This window comes from Ctenopharyngodon idella, chromosome 1, assembly GCF_019924925.1.
Source record: "Ctenopharyngodon idella isolate HZGC_01 chromosome 1, HZGC01, whole genome shotgun sequence".
Lineage (NCBI taxonomy): Eukaryota > Metazoa > Chordata > Actinopteri > Cypriniformes > Xenocyprididae > Ctenopharyngodon > Ctenopharyngodon idella.
Window position 1 is genome coordinate 33,877,818 of NC_067220.1, and position 20,250 is coordinate 33,898,067.

General features: G+C 36.5%; 2 protein-coding genes across 13 annotated transcripts in view; both read right to left on the reverse strand.

Annotated features, from left to right (window-relative positions):
- Positions 1-304: 304 nt before the first annotated feature.
- On the reverse strand, positions 305-11,457 carry timm10 (translocase of inner mitochondrial membrane 10 homolog (yeast)). 6 transcript variants are annotated; one of them, XR_007931174.1, is made up of 9 exons: positions 10,371-10,949; positions 10,144-10,233; positions 9,927-10,065; positions 7,967-8,019; positions 7,330-7,780; positions 5,041-7,221; positions 4,668-4,948; positions 3,614-3,868; positions 305-939 (listed from the first exon to the last, which is right to left on the reverse strand). XR_007931174.1 is itself a non-coding variant. In XM_051902089.1 (7 exons), the coding sequence occupies exons 3-7, from the start codon at positions 10,027-10,029 to the stop codon at positions 4,638-4,640; spliced, it is 3,945 nt and encodes a 1,314-aa protein (XP_051758049.1). In that variant the 5' UTR covers positions 10,030-10,065; positions 10,144-10,233; positions 10,371-11,457; the 3' UTR covers positions 4,396-4,637. The 6 variants fall into 6 exon arrangements, 2 of the variants coding, with proteins under 2 accessions (XP_051758061.1, XP_051758049.1); XR_007931173.1 differs by having other exon boundaries at positions 7,336-7,780; positions 7,967-8,865; XR_007931170.1 differs by having other exon boundaries at positions 7,967-8,865.
- Positions 11,458-13,831: 2,374 nt separating this feature from the next.
- The window catches only part of ctnnd1 (catenin (cadherin-associated protein), delta 1), a 31,763-nt gene continuing 25,344 nt past the window's right edge, over positions 13,832-20,250 (reverse strand). For 5 of the 7 annotated variants that reach the window (XM_051902266.1, XM_051902229.1, XM_051902257.1 and 2 more), the window contains 7 exons: positions 19,989-20,139; positions 19,649-19,844; positions 19,301-19,491; positions 19,135-19,188; positions 18,313-18,395; positions 17,923-18,021; positions 13,832-15,984 (listed from right to left, as the gene is read on the reverse strand). In XM_051902266.1, coding sequence (XP_051758226.1) covers positions 17,962-18,021; positions 18,313-18,395; positions 19,135-19,188; positions 19,301-19,491; positions 19,649-19,844; positions 19,989-20,139 — 735 coding nt within the window. In that variant the 3' untranslated portion in view covers positions 13,832-15,984; positions 17,923-17,961. The remainder of the gene's footprint in view (positions 15,985-17,922; positions 18,022-18,312; positions 18,396-19,134; positions 19,189-19,300; positions 19,492-19,648; positions 19,845-19,988; positions 20,140-20,250) is intronic. The other 2 variants (XM_051902275.1, XM_051902248.1) reach the window with 2 other exon arrangements.

Sequence of the window (20,250 nt, forward strand, 5' to 3'; positions counted from 1 at the left end):
AAAATTAACAGGAAATGTCTCATTGAAAACTGAAGATTTGTTAGATAAGTGGTGCTTAAAGACGATGAATTCAGTGACATCTCCCTGAAAAGACTTTTTAGCTTACTGACAGTCCAGCAGTTAGTGTTAACATGCTGTCAGCACACTAAAACTGTCTCTAGGGAGCAAAGACTAAATGAATCCTCTTAAAACTTAAAAAGAAAAAAACAATCTCAACCATCAAGTAACCACAGGGTTACTTTTTTTTTCTGTTTTTCTTTCTTTTTTTTTTTCTTTTGACAATTTTAAATAATGGGTCAGAAGATAAAAACAGACTGGTAAACATTTTAATTTTGTTACACAATAAAGGTACATTTTGTAAAATGACTCAGAGAATGTAAGAAATTACAATGACCAGTGTCAACATAAAAAAAAAGATCACTAACAATTTCACAAGGACACGATTTCACAACACTCCACAAATCTCCCCAACCAGATAACGTTTAATTCCTGTGATGTCAATAATGTTCATGCCAACAAACTATTCACAACTCCTGGGACAAACTGTATCCCAAGTCCATCCAAAAGTCTGAACCTTTTGGCATGTCTAACAGTGAATCAATATTTGTCACAATATTGTTCATATTCATGTTATAATATTTATATGCGTGTCCACGCTGCCTGATTTCTCCATAATGGATGTCCAAAGTGCCCACAAACCCCATCCAAGGCCTTCAGCCCCACCCTTGGAGTCCATATCAGGTTTAACCAGTGCCCGCAGCAGCCTTCCTCATCACCTCCTCATCCTGAACGGAAAGCTCAGTGAGTTTACGGCCAAGTCTCTCATGCAAGTCCAAGTACTTGGCGACACAGCGGTCCAAACACACAGCTTCCCCTTTTGAAAGTTCTGCTTCCTTGTAATGAGGTGGAACACACTTCCTGTGACACGCGCTGGTCATTCTGCAGGAGGGAAAAGAACAGGAGAGATGAGATGACAGACCAAGACTCAGTTGTTCAAAAGTAATCAGATTGGGTCAAATCTTGAAAAATGGTTAGTTCAAAAGAAAAAAAGGATTCTGAAATCAGATTAGATCATAAAATCCAATCTTTTTTTTTTTTTTTTTTTAAATCTGAATCAAATTGTCAGTTTGTGTTGTTCAAAACTTTTTTTGTAGGATTGGGATACCTTTGATCCAAAAAAATCTGGATTATCCTGATCCCAGCTGTAGGGTGGATTTCAGGTACAAAAATGTAATAAAACTTTAAAACTGGCCAAAAAATACAACATTTGTATCATGTAATGTATACACATTTATATGTTTATTTTGCTCATGATTAGTTTAACCACTGAAGTAATAAATTAGAAGTAGACATTAAGCTACCTATGAAGCCTTTCAGTAAAAAGATTTAGGCACCATTTTTTTTTTTTTTTTAATCACTGTACATAAACTACACTGGCACAATCATCAGAGATGAATCTGTTGAAAAAACAGCACTAAAGTAAAATGGATTACCTTATCCTGGATAGCTAAACATGGGATTTCCTAATCTAGATAATTCTGATCCAGATTAAATTTTTTGAACAACTGGGCCCAGGGGTGCAAAACTCAGTTCCTGGAGGGCCACAGCCCTTCAGAGTTTAGCTTCAACCTTAATTGAATGCACCGGATCCTTCAGGCTTATTTGAAAACTATACAGGTATGTGTATTGAAGCAGGGCTGAAACTAAACTCTGTAGGACTATGGCTCTCCAGGAGCAGTCTGACACCCCTGTCATAGCCATTTGGTTACATAAAGTATTATATCAATTAAACATAGAAATATTCACCTTTACGACTGATTTAGGTACATATAATCTTCATTAACTCATCCCATTTTTTTGTAGAGAGATGCTATACTAGGGTTGCTACAACTAATCGATTAAATCAATAATACTTACTAAGAATAATAATTGACAATAAACTTAATTATCGATTAATCATGTCTGTGGAAACATTTGGAAAATAGCCAGTCATGTAAGTTTACAGTAGTGAATAACGCATTTCTAAGGACAAAATGCATCTGAAAATTAGTGGAAAACACAGTCAGCTGCTATAATTCTGACTAACATATATTTTGCAGTGTTTAGTGTAGGCTTAAAAAGCTATATGTATTTTTTATAAGAGCGGTAACTATTAAGGAAATATTGTAATGGAGTGTAAATATAATTACTTTGTTTATATAAGTGAATGTACCTCTTATCCGTTAACATTTAATCTGTGCTTTTGTTTTTCATTTTTCATTTATCATTTATATATATATATATATATATATATATATATATATGTGTATGTGTGTGTGTGTGCGTGCGTGGAGAGAGAGAGAGAAATAATAACTGACAGATAATTATCATAAAAATCATTAGTCGCAGCCCTACTACATACAGTACATAACAGGAATGAATGCAATGCATGGAAAAATTTTATAATGAGCCGGCGTTCTGATGTAAACATGGAAGCGCTGAACTGTGTTCACTGCATCAACTGCGTACAAGTCTGACAGTAGAGAAGAAATTGTTGAATAAAGTCGTTATTTTTGTTTTTGCGCACAAAAAGTATTCTTGTCACTTCATAACATTAAGGTTGAACCACTGTAGTCACATTGACTATTTTAACAATGTCTTTAGTACTTTTCTGGACATTGAATGACGGTAATTACGTTGCTTAATGCCTACTATTGGGCATAATAATAATAAAAAAAAAAACCCCTCTTTGATTTCATCAAAAATATCTTAATTTGTGTTCCTAAGATGAACGAAGTTCTTACGGGTGTGGAACAACATGAGGGTGAGTAATTGACAAATGTAATTTTTGGGTAAACTAACCCTTTAAGTGCTTGCCCTTCAACATATACACAAAAAATGACCTACTTTAATTGTAATACAAAAACGTTAATTGCAAAAACAGTCTATTTGAATCAATTCAAATATCAATGTTTACGTAAAGGGCATACATTTTCATATACTTTTTTAAAAAATTCTTATACTTTTTGGCTTCTGTCATTTATGCAGGCAACAATATTGATCTAACTGCTCTGACTGTGGTCAGAAAAGATCATTCGAGTTGTATGCACACACATTATATAAAAAAAAAATATATATATATATATATATAATGATCTGTAAACCGTTTGCGAGTTAAAAGTACATCCTTGTATTGTACATTACTGATATGACAGATAAAAGATTAGGAAGACTGTGAACCTAATTAATACCTGAATGCATTAAAACTGTTACTGCAAAAGCGACATGAACTCCGACGACCGCAGTACAGGCTGGCGTACTGAATAACATTACTGCAGGTTACATTATATTACGGGTTATTGCAGCAAGTATTAAGTTTGATCGTGCTTTAAACGATCCACGTATGCGTTGCGTTCTCAAACAAGGCCTGGTGTCTAAATAAGATCTAACAATGAAACTATAAAACGTATTCCCTGGACCCTGCCTAGGCTACAACACTGCATCTACAATATATTATTCAATAGTTGCGTAATCTACTACACAAGTCCATATTTTTCAAACGTTAGATATCGAAAACGTCAGTAATCTGACAGAAAGCATGCTGTTACACATACAAACCAGAAGAGCTTCATACCGGTTATACATATCAGCCATCATTTCAACCTCCAGCTCCGCGGCGAGCTGCTGCGCTTTCATGGGATCCATCTCTGCAAATGACCTTTCCGTTCACCCTCGCTCAAAACCCACCGGACAGCGCGTGGGTCCCGTTCAACAAAGAGTTCTGACAGGCTGCTTAACCTTCAGTGTGTGTGCTTGACCGGAGGAAGTACCCACGTGGATCCTCTCTATCCAGGGTTGTAATTGTCACTTCCGCTGACAATAAAGTTTTCTATTCAAAACACTTAGTTGCTGTTGTAAATGAATTTACGCTCGTTTAACTGTATTTTATACTTTCACTTGCTTGTGTAATATTTTTGACGGCCTTGCCGTTACTAAATGTGCTACATAAATAAAACTAAACTTCACTTTTATTAGCTATTACCAGTGTTCTTGCATCTTTTTACCAATTCCGATGACTTCCAGCTATTAGATACAGATATTTAAAAATATTTTTTAAAGAAATCACACTCACAAAAAAAGTTTCTAACTGATAAAATGTTTTAAAGCTAAGCAGCACAACTAAAAAAAAAAAAGTATATTTATTATCACTTTTTTTTTTTAATTGCCTGATATTTTGAGGTTCTTTTACCTTAGGAAATGTAGATTGCTATATTTTATTCTTTAACGTTATATTTTACACTTATTTCTTATCAAAAATTTAATATAACATCAAAGGATAAGTTACCAGAATAAAATCAGACCCCAATAATTATACCAAATAGTTATATATCAAATAATTAAGCACACATCCAAAAGTGTGATATGAACTTATTTAATATATAAATTTATTTATAATTATATGCATCATTTTGTATGTAACTATACATGTGAGACAATCAAAAATAAATTGATAGGCCAATTCACTTTAGTAACATCAAACTGACAAAAAAGGGAATTCTCACCATTTGATATATTAAACTTTGGGTTTTGAGAACTTTCAAACATCTGCTATTGACATAAAATTGTGAAAGATGTATGCTTAACATGAACATAAAATTTTACTCTGTCTCTTCTCCAGTGACATCTACCTCCTCTTCTTCAGTGGTATCCAATTCATCCTCTTGGTCCAAAAGATCCTCAATGGACAGAGTGACGGCCTGTCTAGCTGCCAAAAGCCCTAATGGAAACTCTTCTACAGACTCCCCTAGAACATCTACTTCAATATCTTCTTCATCTAAGTGGCAGTCCTCTTTTGATTCTGAATCGGCCCCAACAGACAGAACCATTGAGACATCTTCACTGCACACATTGGGGCTGTTAAAGTTTGAACCTTCAGAAGGAGCATCTGTGCTTATTTCTTGAGGACAAGCTATGAGGACAAAACAGCAGGATCAGGAATATTGATTATTACTAACAATGTACAAACATTTTGAATTATAATTCTAAATTTTGCAATTTTACCTCCTTTTGATGGATCATCTGCAATCTTAGAACTTGCAACGTGTCCTTGACTCAATTCCTCTTCCACCAGAAGGATCTGTTCATCGATCATCTCACCACTGTATTGGGCCTCCTCCACATCAATACCATCATCATCCAACCCACTGGTGGTTTCCCAACATCCCTCATTCAAATCAAGCAGAGCATTCTCCTCTACAAATTCATGTGCTCTCAGAACTTCAGTTTCTTCTCCCGCCATATTTTCTTCGATCATCTGATCCTCTTCGTTCCTACCTAAATCCTCTTTTTCATTGTTCTCCATACAATCGGCCACCCAGCCAATATCCTGGGTGTCAACATTTTCACTATCTGATGTCATCTCAACTGAACACTCATTAGAATCTGTAGCTTCAGAGTTTTGTTCATCTCTGAGATGTTCTGCATGTGCACTATCAAGATTCAAACAGAAATTCATTTCTTTTCCCTCAATCACTATCAGTTCATTGGTGGCAACAACAGAGTCTGCCTTTGTGGGTGACAAATCATGATCAGCATCATCAGTATCCTCAACAGATGTCATCATGTCCTTCGTTATGTCCTCCTCAGATGTTAACAGGACATAAATCTCAGTTGTGTCATCCTGAATGTCTGTTCCCATCTCATTTTCTAAATCACTATTCTGTAAAACAGTGGCTGATCTAGTTGAGTTCTCCTCCATTGAAAAATCTCCATCTTTATCTGAACATTTCACGTTATCTGGCATGTCTCCACATGACAACAGTGACCTCGATTGATTGTCAGATAACTCCACGTCTTCCTTTCCTTTTATCAGCATAGATGTCTCTGCCTTTTTTTTCTCTCCACAAATGCCCTTATTGATCTGTTCACTGCTATTCATAACTAATTTACTATTAACGTCTTCACTTTTCCCTCCTTGGAATTTTTGAAGGCTAAAAGACATGTTTCGCAGGCTTGATGTTAGCTGCTGATCAATATTCAGTGAACTCTTACATGCGGGACTTCCAACAGGTGGAAGAGCCTGATGGAAAATCTGATCAAGAATACTTGGTCCCTTCATCTGGCCAGCATACTTGAAGTGAGAATTTGGCGTCGACTGTGTAAAATTGCTGTTGACATCTATTTCTTCCATTTCTTTCTCCTCCTGTGTATTTGGTTCTTGCTTATTACCCTGTTCAATCTCATTGTCTGTCTTAGTTTTTTCCACTTCACAATCATCTTGGACTGAAGTGGGCAATTTCTTTGCGTTGTTACACAGGGGATCTACAGGAGATGTTTTGGATTTAGGTGGTCTGCCACGACGACATTTTACAACACCAGTGCGTGTTGGTTTAGGTAAAACATCTACATGTTCATATTGTTTACTGGCAGTGTTCAATGTCGGCATCTTACTGAGAGGTGAAGAAATTTCTCGTCTTCTCTTCATACCTGCAGCTACTCTTCTGGTAATTCGAGTACTGACTCCATATGTGTCAGAATTTGATGGCTTAATGTTTCCACAATGAGGCTCATCACACTCGGATATCCTCGGTTGAACTTGATCCTCATTTTCTAGGTTTTGACACTTTGTGTCCCCTTTCACTTTTGACTTTTGAGCTGTACGCCTCTGTTTTCTCGTCTTTCTCTGCTTAGGATGCTCACTAGCATCGCTCACATCAGGCTGAACGATGTTTGAGCTACTCCCACCGACTAAATCATTGTGTGAAAAGGAAGTCTTTAATTCTTGCATTTCTGCAAGGTCAGGGCATGATCGATTCTGGCAGGCGTCGAGGTCACACTGTGGATGTGGGCAGGAAGAATCAATCATTGATCTTAGAGGGAAGTCCAATATCAGTGGTGATTCAGAAAACCACAAGGGAAAGTTTTGTGCTTCTGAGTCCTGCCTGTGTGATGGTTTTGATGGAACATCACTGTCTCCTTTTTCTGATTCAAGAGGGGAAAGGCATTTTTGTAGTTTGAATTCTGGAGTGTCATCAGGTATGCTGGTCATAAGAAGGCTTGGCATTTCACCTTCTACAACAGAGTGTGGGTCAGCTGTGGCTTTTGGGGTTAAAATCGAGCCTTCTGTAAGTGAGGGGGTAGAGTTTCTTGACACAGTTGCCAGATTCTGAACTTCGTTCAAGTGGTCCTGTTCAGGTAACTGAGTCAGGAGCTTGAATGTATTGGATCTTGCCTGATTGTGGTCTGAAAAAACAATTAGTAAAGTCAGGGATAAAAAAAAACAAAACACAAAAAATGCATGCACACATGCAAAGTAACAAGAACCAAAGACATTCCAAGATTATACTTTACCTTTACCTCTTTGTCCTGGAGACCCAACTAGAGCTGCTGTCTTGCTAACATCAGATTCCCTTTGCTCTGGTTCACAACTTTGCACAAAAAGACAAGCACCTTGAGTAGAAGCCTCAGCGCCCATTTGCCCACCTTTTTGTTCCTGAAGAGGACCTAGTTGGTCTTGCTCATTCAGATTTCTGTCTAATGGCACCAACGGCAGGATGTTTAAACCCATCATGAACATATCCTCCAAGAGCATTGCAATATGTTCATCAGATTCGTCTGCTTGGGGAGGGCTGGAAGATAATGTTGGTATATCCAAAGGGGAAGAGACAGAAATGTGATGTGGAGTATGAAGACATTTATCTGAAGAGGCATGCGTGGAGGAATTAGAGGGTGAAACAGGCAGGTCCGTCGGTGGGGTGAGAGTTTCAAGACTTTGACCACGAAGTACACTAGATGGGAAGCTCTTTAGTCAGATATAAAGTAAAAATAAGATTATAAAAAGAACATAGAGGAATATATTTAAAGGAAATTCTGCTGTAGAAAAGTGAGTCTCTATAATTTTATACATATACTACTGTAATATATTTAACCAAATAAAGCATGGTTATGTAACAAATATAGCACAGTGATTTTGAATATAAACCCTTACTTGAGTTCGAGGTCCACACTCTTTCACTTCTTCTGGCTTCGTCTCACTCTCACCTTGGACGGAAACAAGGAGGTTACTCTCCCAGAAAGCTCCACTCATTCTCCTCAGTTTTATCTTTACTTTAAGCTGATCCAATTTGGCCTCTTTCTGTTCAGCAGTGGTGTTTTTTTGTCCATTATCTGCCTCTAAAAGCTTCTGGAAGTCTTTCCCTGAAACAGTCTTACTCCTTTCCACCACTCCAATTTGGTTTGATTTGGTCCCTTCAGCATTAAGAAGCTTTATCTGGGTTTGTTGATTAGTTAATTTTTTTAACTGGCTTTCTCTCTTTGCCATTTTCCACCTTTTCTTAGCCTTTGTTTTACGATGGTTCGATACCGATGCTTCTGTCATGTCAGCGAGGGAAGGAACAGTGACGTTACTGATCAAATTAAAACCTCTAGTTGGATTAGCTTCATCAAACAGCTGCGATGGTGGCAAATCAGGCTCCAACAAGCCAGAAGGTTGCAATGAAGATACAGTGCTCTGTATCTTCAAAGGCTCAGACACAATTTCACTTTCCTGGCTCTTCATGTTGTCTTCTGTCTGTACACCAGTCTCTTTCCAGCGTCTCCCAACATCCACAACTCCTCTGTCCACCCACACTCTCTTTTTTTCAAAAAGGTTTCTAAGTCCAAGTCTGTGGGCAGCAACCATTATTTCCTCATGTTCGCTCTGACTCTCGATTTCCATTTCCCCTGTGTACAGGAATCCAACTAGCTTCAGAAGTGCATGAGATCCTACAGCCTCAAGGCTCAGAAGCCTGTTCTGCCCTGCTTGTGGAGCAGGGGACGTGGAAAAGATTCTTGAGAAGATGGGGCTTAGAGCAGCTAACACACAACTGTGAGCTGGAACACACACACCTGAACAATTGAAAAGTGATTTTAGATTATAGGAAAAGGATCGTTTTCATTTCACTGTTACTTGCTGGTGAAATAATCTTCTCAATCCTATCCGGACAGCCGAATCCCTGACAATATTCAACGAACCAGCTGAAAACTAATCTCTTCAGCGAGCATCTTTCTGAAAAAATATCTTGACTATTTTTTCTTCTCTCACAATTTCTTAGCTTGTACTGTTGTGAACGATGTCTGAAACTTTGTATTACCAGTTAACCAACAGAGTTAACCTGTACCAATAAAGTTTTTTTTTTTCTCCAGAAATTGGTGGAGAATGCGGGAATAATTTAACAGCATAATGAACTAATCTTGTTTTAAGAAGTAAAGCATCTGTCGACTTTGTTCTGAGCCTTACACTGAGTAAATTACCGAAGATCACAGAATTTCATTGCCGGTTTGACTTTCTATCGCTGTGGCATCTGTTTTCATGTTGTAGCAGGTGGTTAATCCTTAAAAATACACTTTCCTGTTTGTAAGCGAAATTAGCAAACACAAGCTAATCTGATCTCTTCTCGTATTTATTGCCTCTCTAGGATGAATCAATTGTAGTCACTTTGGATAAAAGCGTCTGCGAAATGAATAAATCTAAATGTCAAAGCATAGGAAAAGTTATTTTTCAAGTACCACAATACAGGAAACTGAAGTCTACACTGCAAAAAATTCTTTTCTTACTTCTCTTAACTCTTACTTACTTAACTCTTACTAGAGTTTTTGTCTTGTTTCTAGTCCAAATATCTAAAACCTCTTAAATCAAGAAGCATTTTCTAGACAAGTAAAAAATTATTGTCTTGTTTTCAGAAAAATACATCAAAATTAAGTGAGTTTTTCCTTAAAACAAGCAAAATAATCTTCCATTTATGACAGTAGATATTCATTTCTATGGTCTCTGTCAACATTTACTGACTGGAAATCATCACATCAGATCTTCATATGATTTGTTTTTCAATATGCATGTAATAAAGTTGACAGCTTTTTCCAATGACAATGAGTTTACAATCTCCAACACAGAAGATCTCTGCCCTTACCCTCCGTCTGCAGAAGTGTGTCACAGAAGATGCTTCCCTGCTGCTGCTTCTGAAGTTCACCAAGTAGGAATAATGCAAAGTCAGGATGCTGATAATTCCACATGCTGCCATCAACTTCAGTCTAAAATACATTTAGAAACTTCAAAACAAAAGGTAAGGCTGTTAATGATCCAGAAAAATACAGCTTTCTTCAATTTTGCGAGATATATTTACTTACTTTGTGTTATCAATTCAAATCCAGCAGCTGTAGACTAAAAAAAAAATCAACATTTGGATAAGCAGAGGCTTTTACATTGCTTTGATCGGCCTATAAACATATAGAGAAGATAAAGAGGCTGTGATTGAAAGTTTGAGGAGCGATCAGGCAATTTTAAACTAAATTCAAAACATTGTCTTAATGTTATTTGTATCAAATAGCAAATAAATGTATGAGTTCAGTCATACTCTCCATCTCGAACGTCACAAAATGTCAACTGATCCTGATATCGCTAGTATTTCCACCGCGTTTTCATCCGCTAAGTGCACGTGCTTCACTAATACTTGCTAAGATACACATATTATAATCCAAAATAAACAAAGATAATTTTACACACGCAAACACAGGTGATCTGTAGGACACGTGAGTCGCTGTATTACAATGTCAACCGACTCGCGCTCTCGCTCCACTCATCAGTAACTAGCGTCATCTAGAGGTGAGATTTTGATCGCAGTGATTCGAATATTTTGAATCGGTTCACCAAAAAGATTCACTCACTGATTTGTGAATCCACGTCGGCCATGTGAGATCATCCTAAACGAGTATGTTGAATTATTCACTCAAACGATTTTGTGTATAGACATTTTTACACATTTATCATGACTCGCTGTTTTCTTGTGCCACTGAGAAGTCTGGTAAAAGATCAATAAAATAAAAGATTAGGCTAATAAAAATTAATATCATGTGTGAAAATAAAAGATTCCTTTCACACAAAGAACTACTATTAACAAGTGACAGACACTTTATTTATAAAACTGCACAATTTTTGTCCTCACAAGGGCAATATTTTTATTTTTATTTTTTTTATTTTTTTTAACGGTTGTTCCCCCTGTCATGAAATAGGTGTTAGGGCATATGATAAATCTTCCCGTTAACAATGGAAATCACTTGAACATTTTAAGCCATATAGCTCTATATTAAACGCTTTCTAAATATTTCAGGGAAGCTTCTTTAAAGTGAAATTAAGCATATTAGTTTTACCGCTGTCTCATATTTCCTTGTCTAGAGTGTTTCCCAACCCCCCCAAAGATTTAGCTTACTCTAGTTTGAGGGTTCCGGTTAACGGTTTGACTACTATTACAGTTTAATATTTTAATCATCATTAAAAAATCTATTTGATTACCAGGATTTGGAAAAAAGTAAGTAAGAAAAATTAAGTAAAATTAGCAAGGCGCATCATGCAACGTTGGTTTCGAAAAGCTTTGTTTACAGTATGGAAACAGCTCTATTTCTGCTGTTCTATAAGCGCCACCTACTGACAGAAACTGGATTTATATTTTTATTCGGCCTGTCTGCGTTTTAAATGTGTATAATGACATGGTTTATGAGGACACTTCCTGTGTCCTCGTAAACCGAATGGCTTAAAAAAAATACTAAACGGTGTTTTCTGACATTCAAAAAATGCAGACAGTTTTCTGTGATGGGTAGGTTTAGGGGTAGGGGTAGTGTAGGGGGATAGAATATACAGTTTGTACAGTATAAAAACGTCTATGGAGAGTCCTCGTAAACCACATATACAAGTGTGTGTGTGTGTGTGTGTGTGTGAAAATCAAAAACCAATTTTTTATGCGCTGCTGCAACTTTTAACCCGTTGATGGAAAATAAAAATGTAAAAAAATAAAAATAAAAAAATTTAATAATAAGGTATCTAGTATTGTTCATGGAGCTGATAAAATACCTATAATAATTTAAAATGTTTACAAAAAGGTTTAAAGGCTGAAATGTGAGGCTTATCATTTTATGAAACTTTTTTGTCAATACTTTATTTGAACATGTACAGTGCCACTTGAAAGTATGTGAACCACTTGCAGAATCTGTGAAAATGTGAAAAATTTTAACAAAATAAGAGACAATACAAAATGCATGTTATTTTTTATTTATTGCTGTCCTGAGTAAGATATTTTACATAAAAGATGTTTACATATAATTCACAAGACAAAAAAATAGCTGAATTTATTAAAATGACCCCATTCAAAAGTTTGCGAACCCTTGATTCTTAATACTGTGTGTGGTTACCTGGATGATCTACGACTGTTTTTTTGTTTTGTGATGTTGTTCATGAGTCCCTGGTTTGTTCTGAGCAGTTAAACTGCCCAATGTTCTTCAGAAAAATCCTCCTGGTCCTGCAGATTCTTAAGATTTCAAGCATTTTTTTTGCATATTTGAACCCTTTCCAGCAGTGACTGTATGATTTTGAGATCCATCCTTTCACACTGAGGACAACTGAGGGACTCAAACACAACTATTAAAAAAGGTTCAAACATTCACTGATGCTCCAGAAGGAAACACGATGCATTAAGAGCCGGGGGGTGAAAACTTTTTGAATGTGAAGATCAAGGTAAATTGTACTCAATTTGTCTCTGGGAAACATGTAAGTATCTTCTGTTGCTTCCAAAGGGCAGTACTAAATGAAGAAAATTGATATTTAAACAAAATAAGAAAACTTTGGACATCTGCATCCTGTTTGAAGAACAGAGCTCAGTTTAACTGCTCAGAACAAACAAGGGACTCATGAACAACCATCACAAAACAAACAAACAGCCGTAGATCATCCAGGTAACCACACAGTATTAAGAATCAATGGTTCACAAACTTTTGAACAGGGTCATTTTAATAAATTCAGCAATTTTTTGTCTTGTGAATTATATGTAAACATCTTTTATGTAAAATATCTTAATCAGGACAGTACTAAATAAAAAATAACATGCATTTTGTATTCTCTCTTTTGTTAAAATTTTTCACAGATTCTGCAAGGGGTTCACAAACTTTCAAGTGGCACTGTAGAAGGCCTACATGTTAAAAGATAACATTATGTTGTAAGTCACCCAAACCACCACTGTAATTCATTTAAAATCTGTCCGTTAATGTTATTATATTAATGTTTCTGCTGTTGTTGCAATTATTAAATTATTAACCGATTTTGTAATTCCTGTTAGTGTTGTGTGGTGGGGGGTCCCATAGTCTATAAATATGTGAGATCTAGCTTAATTTGTGTGTGATTTCTAGGCTTAGAAAAGATACGCAAATTAAAATCTTAAAACTCCATGGGCATTTTTTATAATGAATATATATTTCTAGTTATGCCAAGCTCTAAAATATTTTACCAGGTAGAAATAGTAAAAATAATACATATAAAAAAATCTTTAATCCTCACCCAATAAATCATGAACGACTGGAAACGTCATGTAAATTCATTGGTTACTTAAAAAGGGTGGAAATGTTAAAGAACATTCAGCTCTTAAAACTTCTGTAATCCTGAAATTTATTTTACAGAAAATAGGAGTGTCAGGTCAGGGCTTCAAATATTGTTGTGGACTATGGGGGCCTTAGAGTCAAAAAAGGATGAGAATCCCTGGTTTAGTAGTTTCCAGTATTCTTTTTAAGCTGTCAACTAGCAGTTCTCACAGTCTTCACTAGTTTGTAATTACACTATCAAAAAAAGTTGAATCAATTCCATAACTATATCATATGCATCAACCATATTTCCCAGTAAGCCGCTGAACTCTATAAGGTGCTAAAATGTATTTACTAAATTTATCAATCATACTTCATTACATTCTCAAGTGAAGAATTCTTAATATGTATTAAGTATTAAATGTTAATGTACAAAAATGCTCTGTGAATCACACAATAATTCATTGTCAGAACCTTGGAAAAAAAAAATCATTCTTTTATTTAAAAAAAAACAGTATTGCTAAGTTACATGTTTCAATCCATGAAAGAAAGGTGCAATGTTTAAGACCAAAGGTAAAGTGTTGAAATAATAGGAATAATGAATCAAGATCCACTTGTTAGTGTTGCAGAGAAACGGCATGTCAACTGACAGCACGACACAGAATTTTTCCTTTCGTCTTTAATTAAAAGATATAAACTGTAATGCATTCATTTAAAAAATAAAACTGATTGCATATGCATTCACCCACAACACCCCAGAAAAACAATATTAGCCCCAATCATAAAATATAGAAAAGAAAGAGCAACAGGACAAAAACCAAAGAGGAAAAAAAATAATAATTAAAATTAACAAATATTCTCTGGTATATATAGTTAAATGTGCTTTTATTTTATCTTATTTTCTCATCAAGCTAGAATCAAAATCTGAGCTCTTGCTAAATCCTGCCTGAAAGAGATGCAATTTTTTTGTAATTAAAAGACTCATTTATCTGCCTCCCTCAACACTTGAACAATCGATTGATTCCTCAAACTTGTTTGTGAACAGCCTCCTCTATCAGGACTCGAACTTGTGGTCCAACCTTTCCTTTACTGACTGTAGTGTCTTGAAACATTGTGTTACAATTGGCAAACAGGAGATTAAAAAGGCATTGGGGGAAAAAAATAAATTCTTAAAAAAAAAAAAAAAAAAATCCACTGACCTCTAGTGCTATTCAGTCTCTATTCAGTAAATATCTACATCAGACTTACTGTGCATTTTGAATATGCAGTCTAAGAAACAAGCACTGTACTTATGGATCTCAGAGAAAAAACAAAACAAAAAAACAATGCATATACATCCTTAAATGTACACTCGTTTACTCTCTACACAGACAGGCACTGGAACCAAGAGGCAGAAAGGTGGCCGAACGTCCCTGTTCACCGCTTATCACAAACACACACACTCACACGACGCGATGAGCAAGCGAGGCACTGCAAGTATGCAGAGTGGATTTGTGAGATGCAGTCATATTTACACATTCATTTATATTCAGACAAGTGAAAAAGCACAAACTAGGTCCACCAGCAGGGCCGATTCACAAAGTATTTGAAAAGTGGGAGCACTGATCTAAGATCAGGGCTACCAATTGTCTCCAAGAGTTAAAGGCTCTTCTGTTCTCTTCTTTTGCTACTTAAATTGTGTTTATTAAAAATTATAGGGGAAGGAACTCTTTAGTTTCCACACAGAAAATAATCGCTCTCAGTGACAATTTCAAAGACCAAACCAAAGGGGAATAAAAGAAATCCCAAAACAGCTCTCCCACTCTGGAGCACTTTGCAAACTTGTCACAAGGTTTACAATTTAAGGAGTCCCAAAGAGCACAACTGTACTCATCTACCACTAGAGGTCTTCTTGAATGCTACCAGTTTAAAAAAATAAAAAATAATCTCCCAAATCCCTCTGCCTCTTTTGTAATGCTTCATCAACGCTTTCAGAACAACCCCTTCCTAGAGACTGAACACTCAACGAGACCATCCACAAAAACCACAGATGGATAACTTAAGGGGAATTAGTGGTCGTCTAGTGCTTTTAGAAAACCATGACCAAAAAAGATAGGCCTCATGTCTGTCACGATGCGTTGAGACATAAAACTTACAGAGATATTCTATATACATTAATTTCTGCAGGCCACATATGACTGATGCAATTTGGCGTTACCTTTTTATCAATGTGAACCACAAAGCAGGATGAAGCAAAAGAATCAAAATACCATTGCCATACTATACTAGTGTTCTAATAGATGCTTAAGCAAAAAAAAAAAAAAAAGGTTTATAAAGTTTGATAAGCTGGGGATGTGACTAAATAGACCTTTTAGTCCCTAGTGTTTCCATTATTTGACAACAAAAAAGTGGTATGGACCAAAATCAAGACAGGAATTCATTGTGTAGTGTCCATTTTAAGTAGTGGCTGTTCTCAATCACATTGATCTCAAAAAGAGTAGGAGAGTGACAACTAGAGAATGTTGAAAACTACGGAAGGGTCTTTGCAATTAGTGGCAATGGTCCCGTAAGTGATGAGATCAGAGGCTCAGCAGGGACAGTAGGCAGGAGGAGGAAACTCACGGCGGGTGATGCACACGATCAGTTTTTCTGTGGAGAGAAACAGATGAGACGTGAAGGTCAAGCGTGGTACTCTCTTCTATTAAGTTTACTAATAATGAGGGAAAATGATTCAGTAATGTGTCATCAAAGAGCTGTGATGAGAATTTGTGCATATTACACAAATCACATCACCCATTTTCTGGCAAAGTGATGACAGATAAACCACTGAAACATCAGTCATGTGACCAAAGTGGACACATGAGGGGGAGTGATCAGTGTTGGGGAGTAACTAACTGATAGTAGCGACGCTATTAATGGAACATGACTGTTTCCTGAATATTATTGTGAATTGTTTTTTTATGTAAATCAGTGTAGTATATGAAATATTGGCCTCTCAGTAATTTGTTTTTGACTTTAGCTGACTAAATTTGATCTATTTGAGATCCTTGTTTAATGCACCAGATAAAAAAAGATTAATATATACACATACATATTAAAATGATACTAATGGATTCATTAATTAATAAAACAGTTTGAGTGTTTTTGTAAATTTGTTAACATTTAAAGTAGGGCTAGCGATTTAACGCGTTAATTAGATTAATTACGGTAAAAAAAAAAATAACGTGTTAATTTAATGCATTTAACACACTTGCCCTGCCCCAGACCTACGCAGATCTGACATTTCATACAGTTGATTGAACTCACTGCGCTATGAAGCCTATAGAATGCAGTCAGAAAAATTCAAGATATGGGGGCAAAAATGAGTTGTTGTCTCATATTTAGATATGACACGAGTGCTGTTTTTGTCCCATAGCCTATATAACAAGTGCAAATGCAATACTGGATTTTATACAACAGTTCATTAAATAAGAAGCTAATATTGAGTTATTTTAGACACAATATTGTCTATTTTGTTCAATTTTGCCACTGAAAATATAAAGACAAAGCAGAACTGTTAGTCTCTGCACAATGCACAGCAGTTTTATTTCTGAATCCGCGTTTTGAACGAACTTAGTGAAACTAATGATTCAACGGACTGTTCATAAAAGACTTGTTGGACTTGAAGCGGCGCTACACAGACCGATCGGTGTTTGACATCAAAGTACAGCGACAGCGCTTCAAAAGCAAACAGAGCTATCTGCTCTCGCAGTACTTTGATGTCATACGCCGATCGGTCTGTGCAGCGCTGCTTTAAGTCCAACAAGCCTGAAGAGAACCATTTACTTCACTCCTGAATGAATCGAACGACTTAATCATTACGACATTTATCATCACCTACTGGCAGTTTCAGTTTCATATTTAGAGTCTAATTTTTTTTTTTTTTTAAATAATAATTTAATATTTCATATTTTGTATTAATTCAAAAAATAAAGGTATAGTCCACCCAAAAATGAAAATTCAGTCATCATTTACTCAACCTCATGGTCCAAAAGTTCATGTGTAATAAATTCTATCTTGAATCAAATAAAATATTTCTTTCTGAAGATACTTTTTTGTAATGTCTATTTGATGCTTTACACAATAATGACTTCAAGTTATCTTTTGGGGGTAATTTCTCAGCCAAAATTGATGTGCGATTAATTAATCACCACATCATGTAATCATGTAAAAATAGCCCTAATTCAAAGCCATCATCCTATTTCAGATCCTTGTTTTTTCACCAGATAAATATGGCTCTAATTGTAAAATAAAAAAATAAAATAAAATCATAAAATAAGTTTGTTAGCAGCTTCCTAACTACTTTTCAGTACCTGTAGCTTGACTAATTTAACTACTGTAAATTTGGAGTAGCTTGTAGTTGGAAAGCTAGTTATAAAAAAAAAAAAAAAAAAAGCTTCCCCAACACTGGAAATTAGTAAACCCATTTCCACTGAAGTACAGAATAACAAAATACTGTTAATGAGGGTTAGAACCACAAATACACTGAGCGGCACACATACACTTAAATGTACACATGAAGCCCATGCAGAAGGTGGACACACATACCATGCGTGCTCATGCACTGAGTGGGGGGAGGGGAGTGGCCTAACCATCATAAGAGTCCAACAGAGGCAAAGAGCCCCGTCTCTCCCCATACATTCCTCCCTGAGAGTCAAAGAGAAAGAGAGATTGACAGAAGATAAGAGAAAGAAAGGCATCGAAGAAGGGGTGAGTGAAAACAGAAGGAGAGGGAGTGTGTGAGAGAGTTAGTTGAGGTGAGAACCCCTCTTAGTACTATTAGTGAAATTACAGTAGGTTAACAAGTTTCAGGTTGAGTAGTGTGTGTGTGATGTCTAGTGTGCTGAATTGTTTGTGAAGGGAGTTGGTGAGAACACAAGTTGTTTGTTGTAACTGCACAAGGGTGGACGTTCCCTTTGAAGGGGACGTTTACGTTACCTGAGGTGTATCTCTGTCAGAGCGATCCAGAGTGTCGTCTAAAGTGTTTCTCCGTCCTCTCTGGTCTAGCGTAGAGTAAGCGTCTGGCGCCACAGACAAAATGAATTGATATTTGTAACTCAGTGAATCACAGCACAGTGATTGCATGGAAATTGTAGTAAATTTAAAATCATTTTCCAGTGCAAACATACACACACATCGTATATATGAAATATACATACTTTTTCCCCCAACCATGCCTTTTTACATTGTATGTTTTACTTTTTTGCAGGAAAGTGATACTTTTATTCAACAAGCAAATTGTTCAAAAGTGACAGTAAAAACATTTATAATGTTACAAAAGATCTGCTTTCTCAAATAAATGCTGTTTCTCTGTTTCTATTTATTTAAAACATTGGTTATAATAATTGTTTTTAAGCACCAATTCTAATTCAGCATATTGACTGATTTCTGAAGGATCATGTGACATTGAAGACTGGAGTAATGGCTGATGAAAATGTAGCTTTGCCATCACAGGAATAAATTACATTTTAAAATATATTAAAACAAAAAAACGTTGTTTAAATTAATGCGTCACACTGTTTTTACTTCATTTTTGGTCAAATAAATGCAGCCTTGGATATATAATAATATATAATAACATAATATAAAAATAATAAATATCACTGTTATAATATAATAATCAATTTAATTTTAAAAGTGCAAATTAAAGCAGATACAATGGGAATCATGAAAACCCAGCTGGCGAATGTGGCTAAAAGCTCATTTTAGACCTTGAGTATATGCATTATAAAGTATGAGAATAAAGTATGTGCATTTTACCTGGTCCCATGTCATTTAGTGGAATCATGTCTCTGTCCCTGTCCTGTTTGCCCCCTAACAGACAGACCCAAACAAAGTCAGATCAGACACAAAGTTGTATCCTGCATGTCCATTCGGCTGATAAACACATTAAAGTCCATTCAGCAGGAATGGGTTGTTTTCTTACCCCTGTCTATTAGCGGCAGGGTGCTGTCCTCATATCCCCCGTTGCTGCGGGTGTTGTTAGGAGGGTTGAGGTTGACCATGAAGTCTGTCTTCTTCCAGCCGTCTTTCTCCAGTGTGCGGCGGAGCTCTTTGAAGCCCCACACGATCTGCAGCACCAGCCCAGCGCCACGTACCTCTCGATCTGAACGGTTGCTATATGGGGAAATACAGACGATTATGAAACGATATAACTATGGCTCATTAAACAGCATTTGCTAAAAAAAATAAAAAATAAAAAAACCATTCCTCTTCCAGGTTCCTCCAATGTGACCAGCCAGTTATTAACACAGAAATGGATACACACACATACCTGTCTTTGTTGATGAGCACCAGTCTCTCAATGCCCTGGGAGGTGCGCAGGGATTTGGCCGCATCCACGCTGGAGCCAACCACTTCCGCCATAGTGCTGAGAACAGACACCACTGTCTCCTCCGAGAGCCCGCGCACAGGCTGACTCTGACCACTGCCTGGCAGATTGGCCACCAAGTTAGGCACAGAATGCTTCCCTACACAGAGAGAGGAAGAGAGATTGAGTAAAATATGATGGGATTCATTGGGACTGTACAAATATGGCTAATTTGATTGTATGTGTCCATTCAGTGTTATTACCAAGGCTAACACAAACAAACAGGTATTATTGGCTCACACACCTAGCAGCTCACGGTTGCGAGCATCAATGGCCAGGTTCCTCAAAGCTCCAGACATGGCTCTGACCACACGGTCGTTCCCATGAGACAACAGCTCCGTCATCATCGGCAGGCCATGTTCCTGTCTCATCGTTGCTCTAATGTACCGTCCATACTGACAAAAATAAGAACAAAGGTCAAATTACGAAACAGATTTTTCCTCATGAACCCAATCAAACAAATATTAAGAAATAAATGATGGTGGAGTAGCCTAGGGCTGCTCGAT

Bases quoted from the DNA above. Each gene is read 5' to 3' on its own strand.
- timm10 (XM_051902089.1), bottom strand. From the start codon at position 10,029: ATGTGGAATTATCAGCATCCTGACTTTGCATTATTCCTACTTGGTGAA. The intron at 8,866-9,926 runs GTAAGGGCAGAG...TCAATTGTTCAG, and splicing joins CACACTTCTGCAGACGGAGG to GTGTGTGTGTTCCAGCTCAC. The intron at 4,949-5,040 runs GTAAAATTGCAA...TTGTCCTCATAG, and splicing joins AGATGATCCATCAAAAGGAG to CTTGTCCTCAAGAAATAAGC.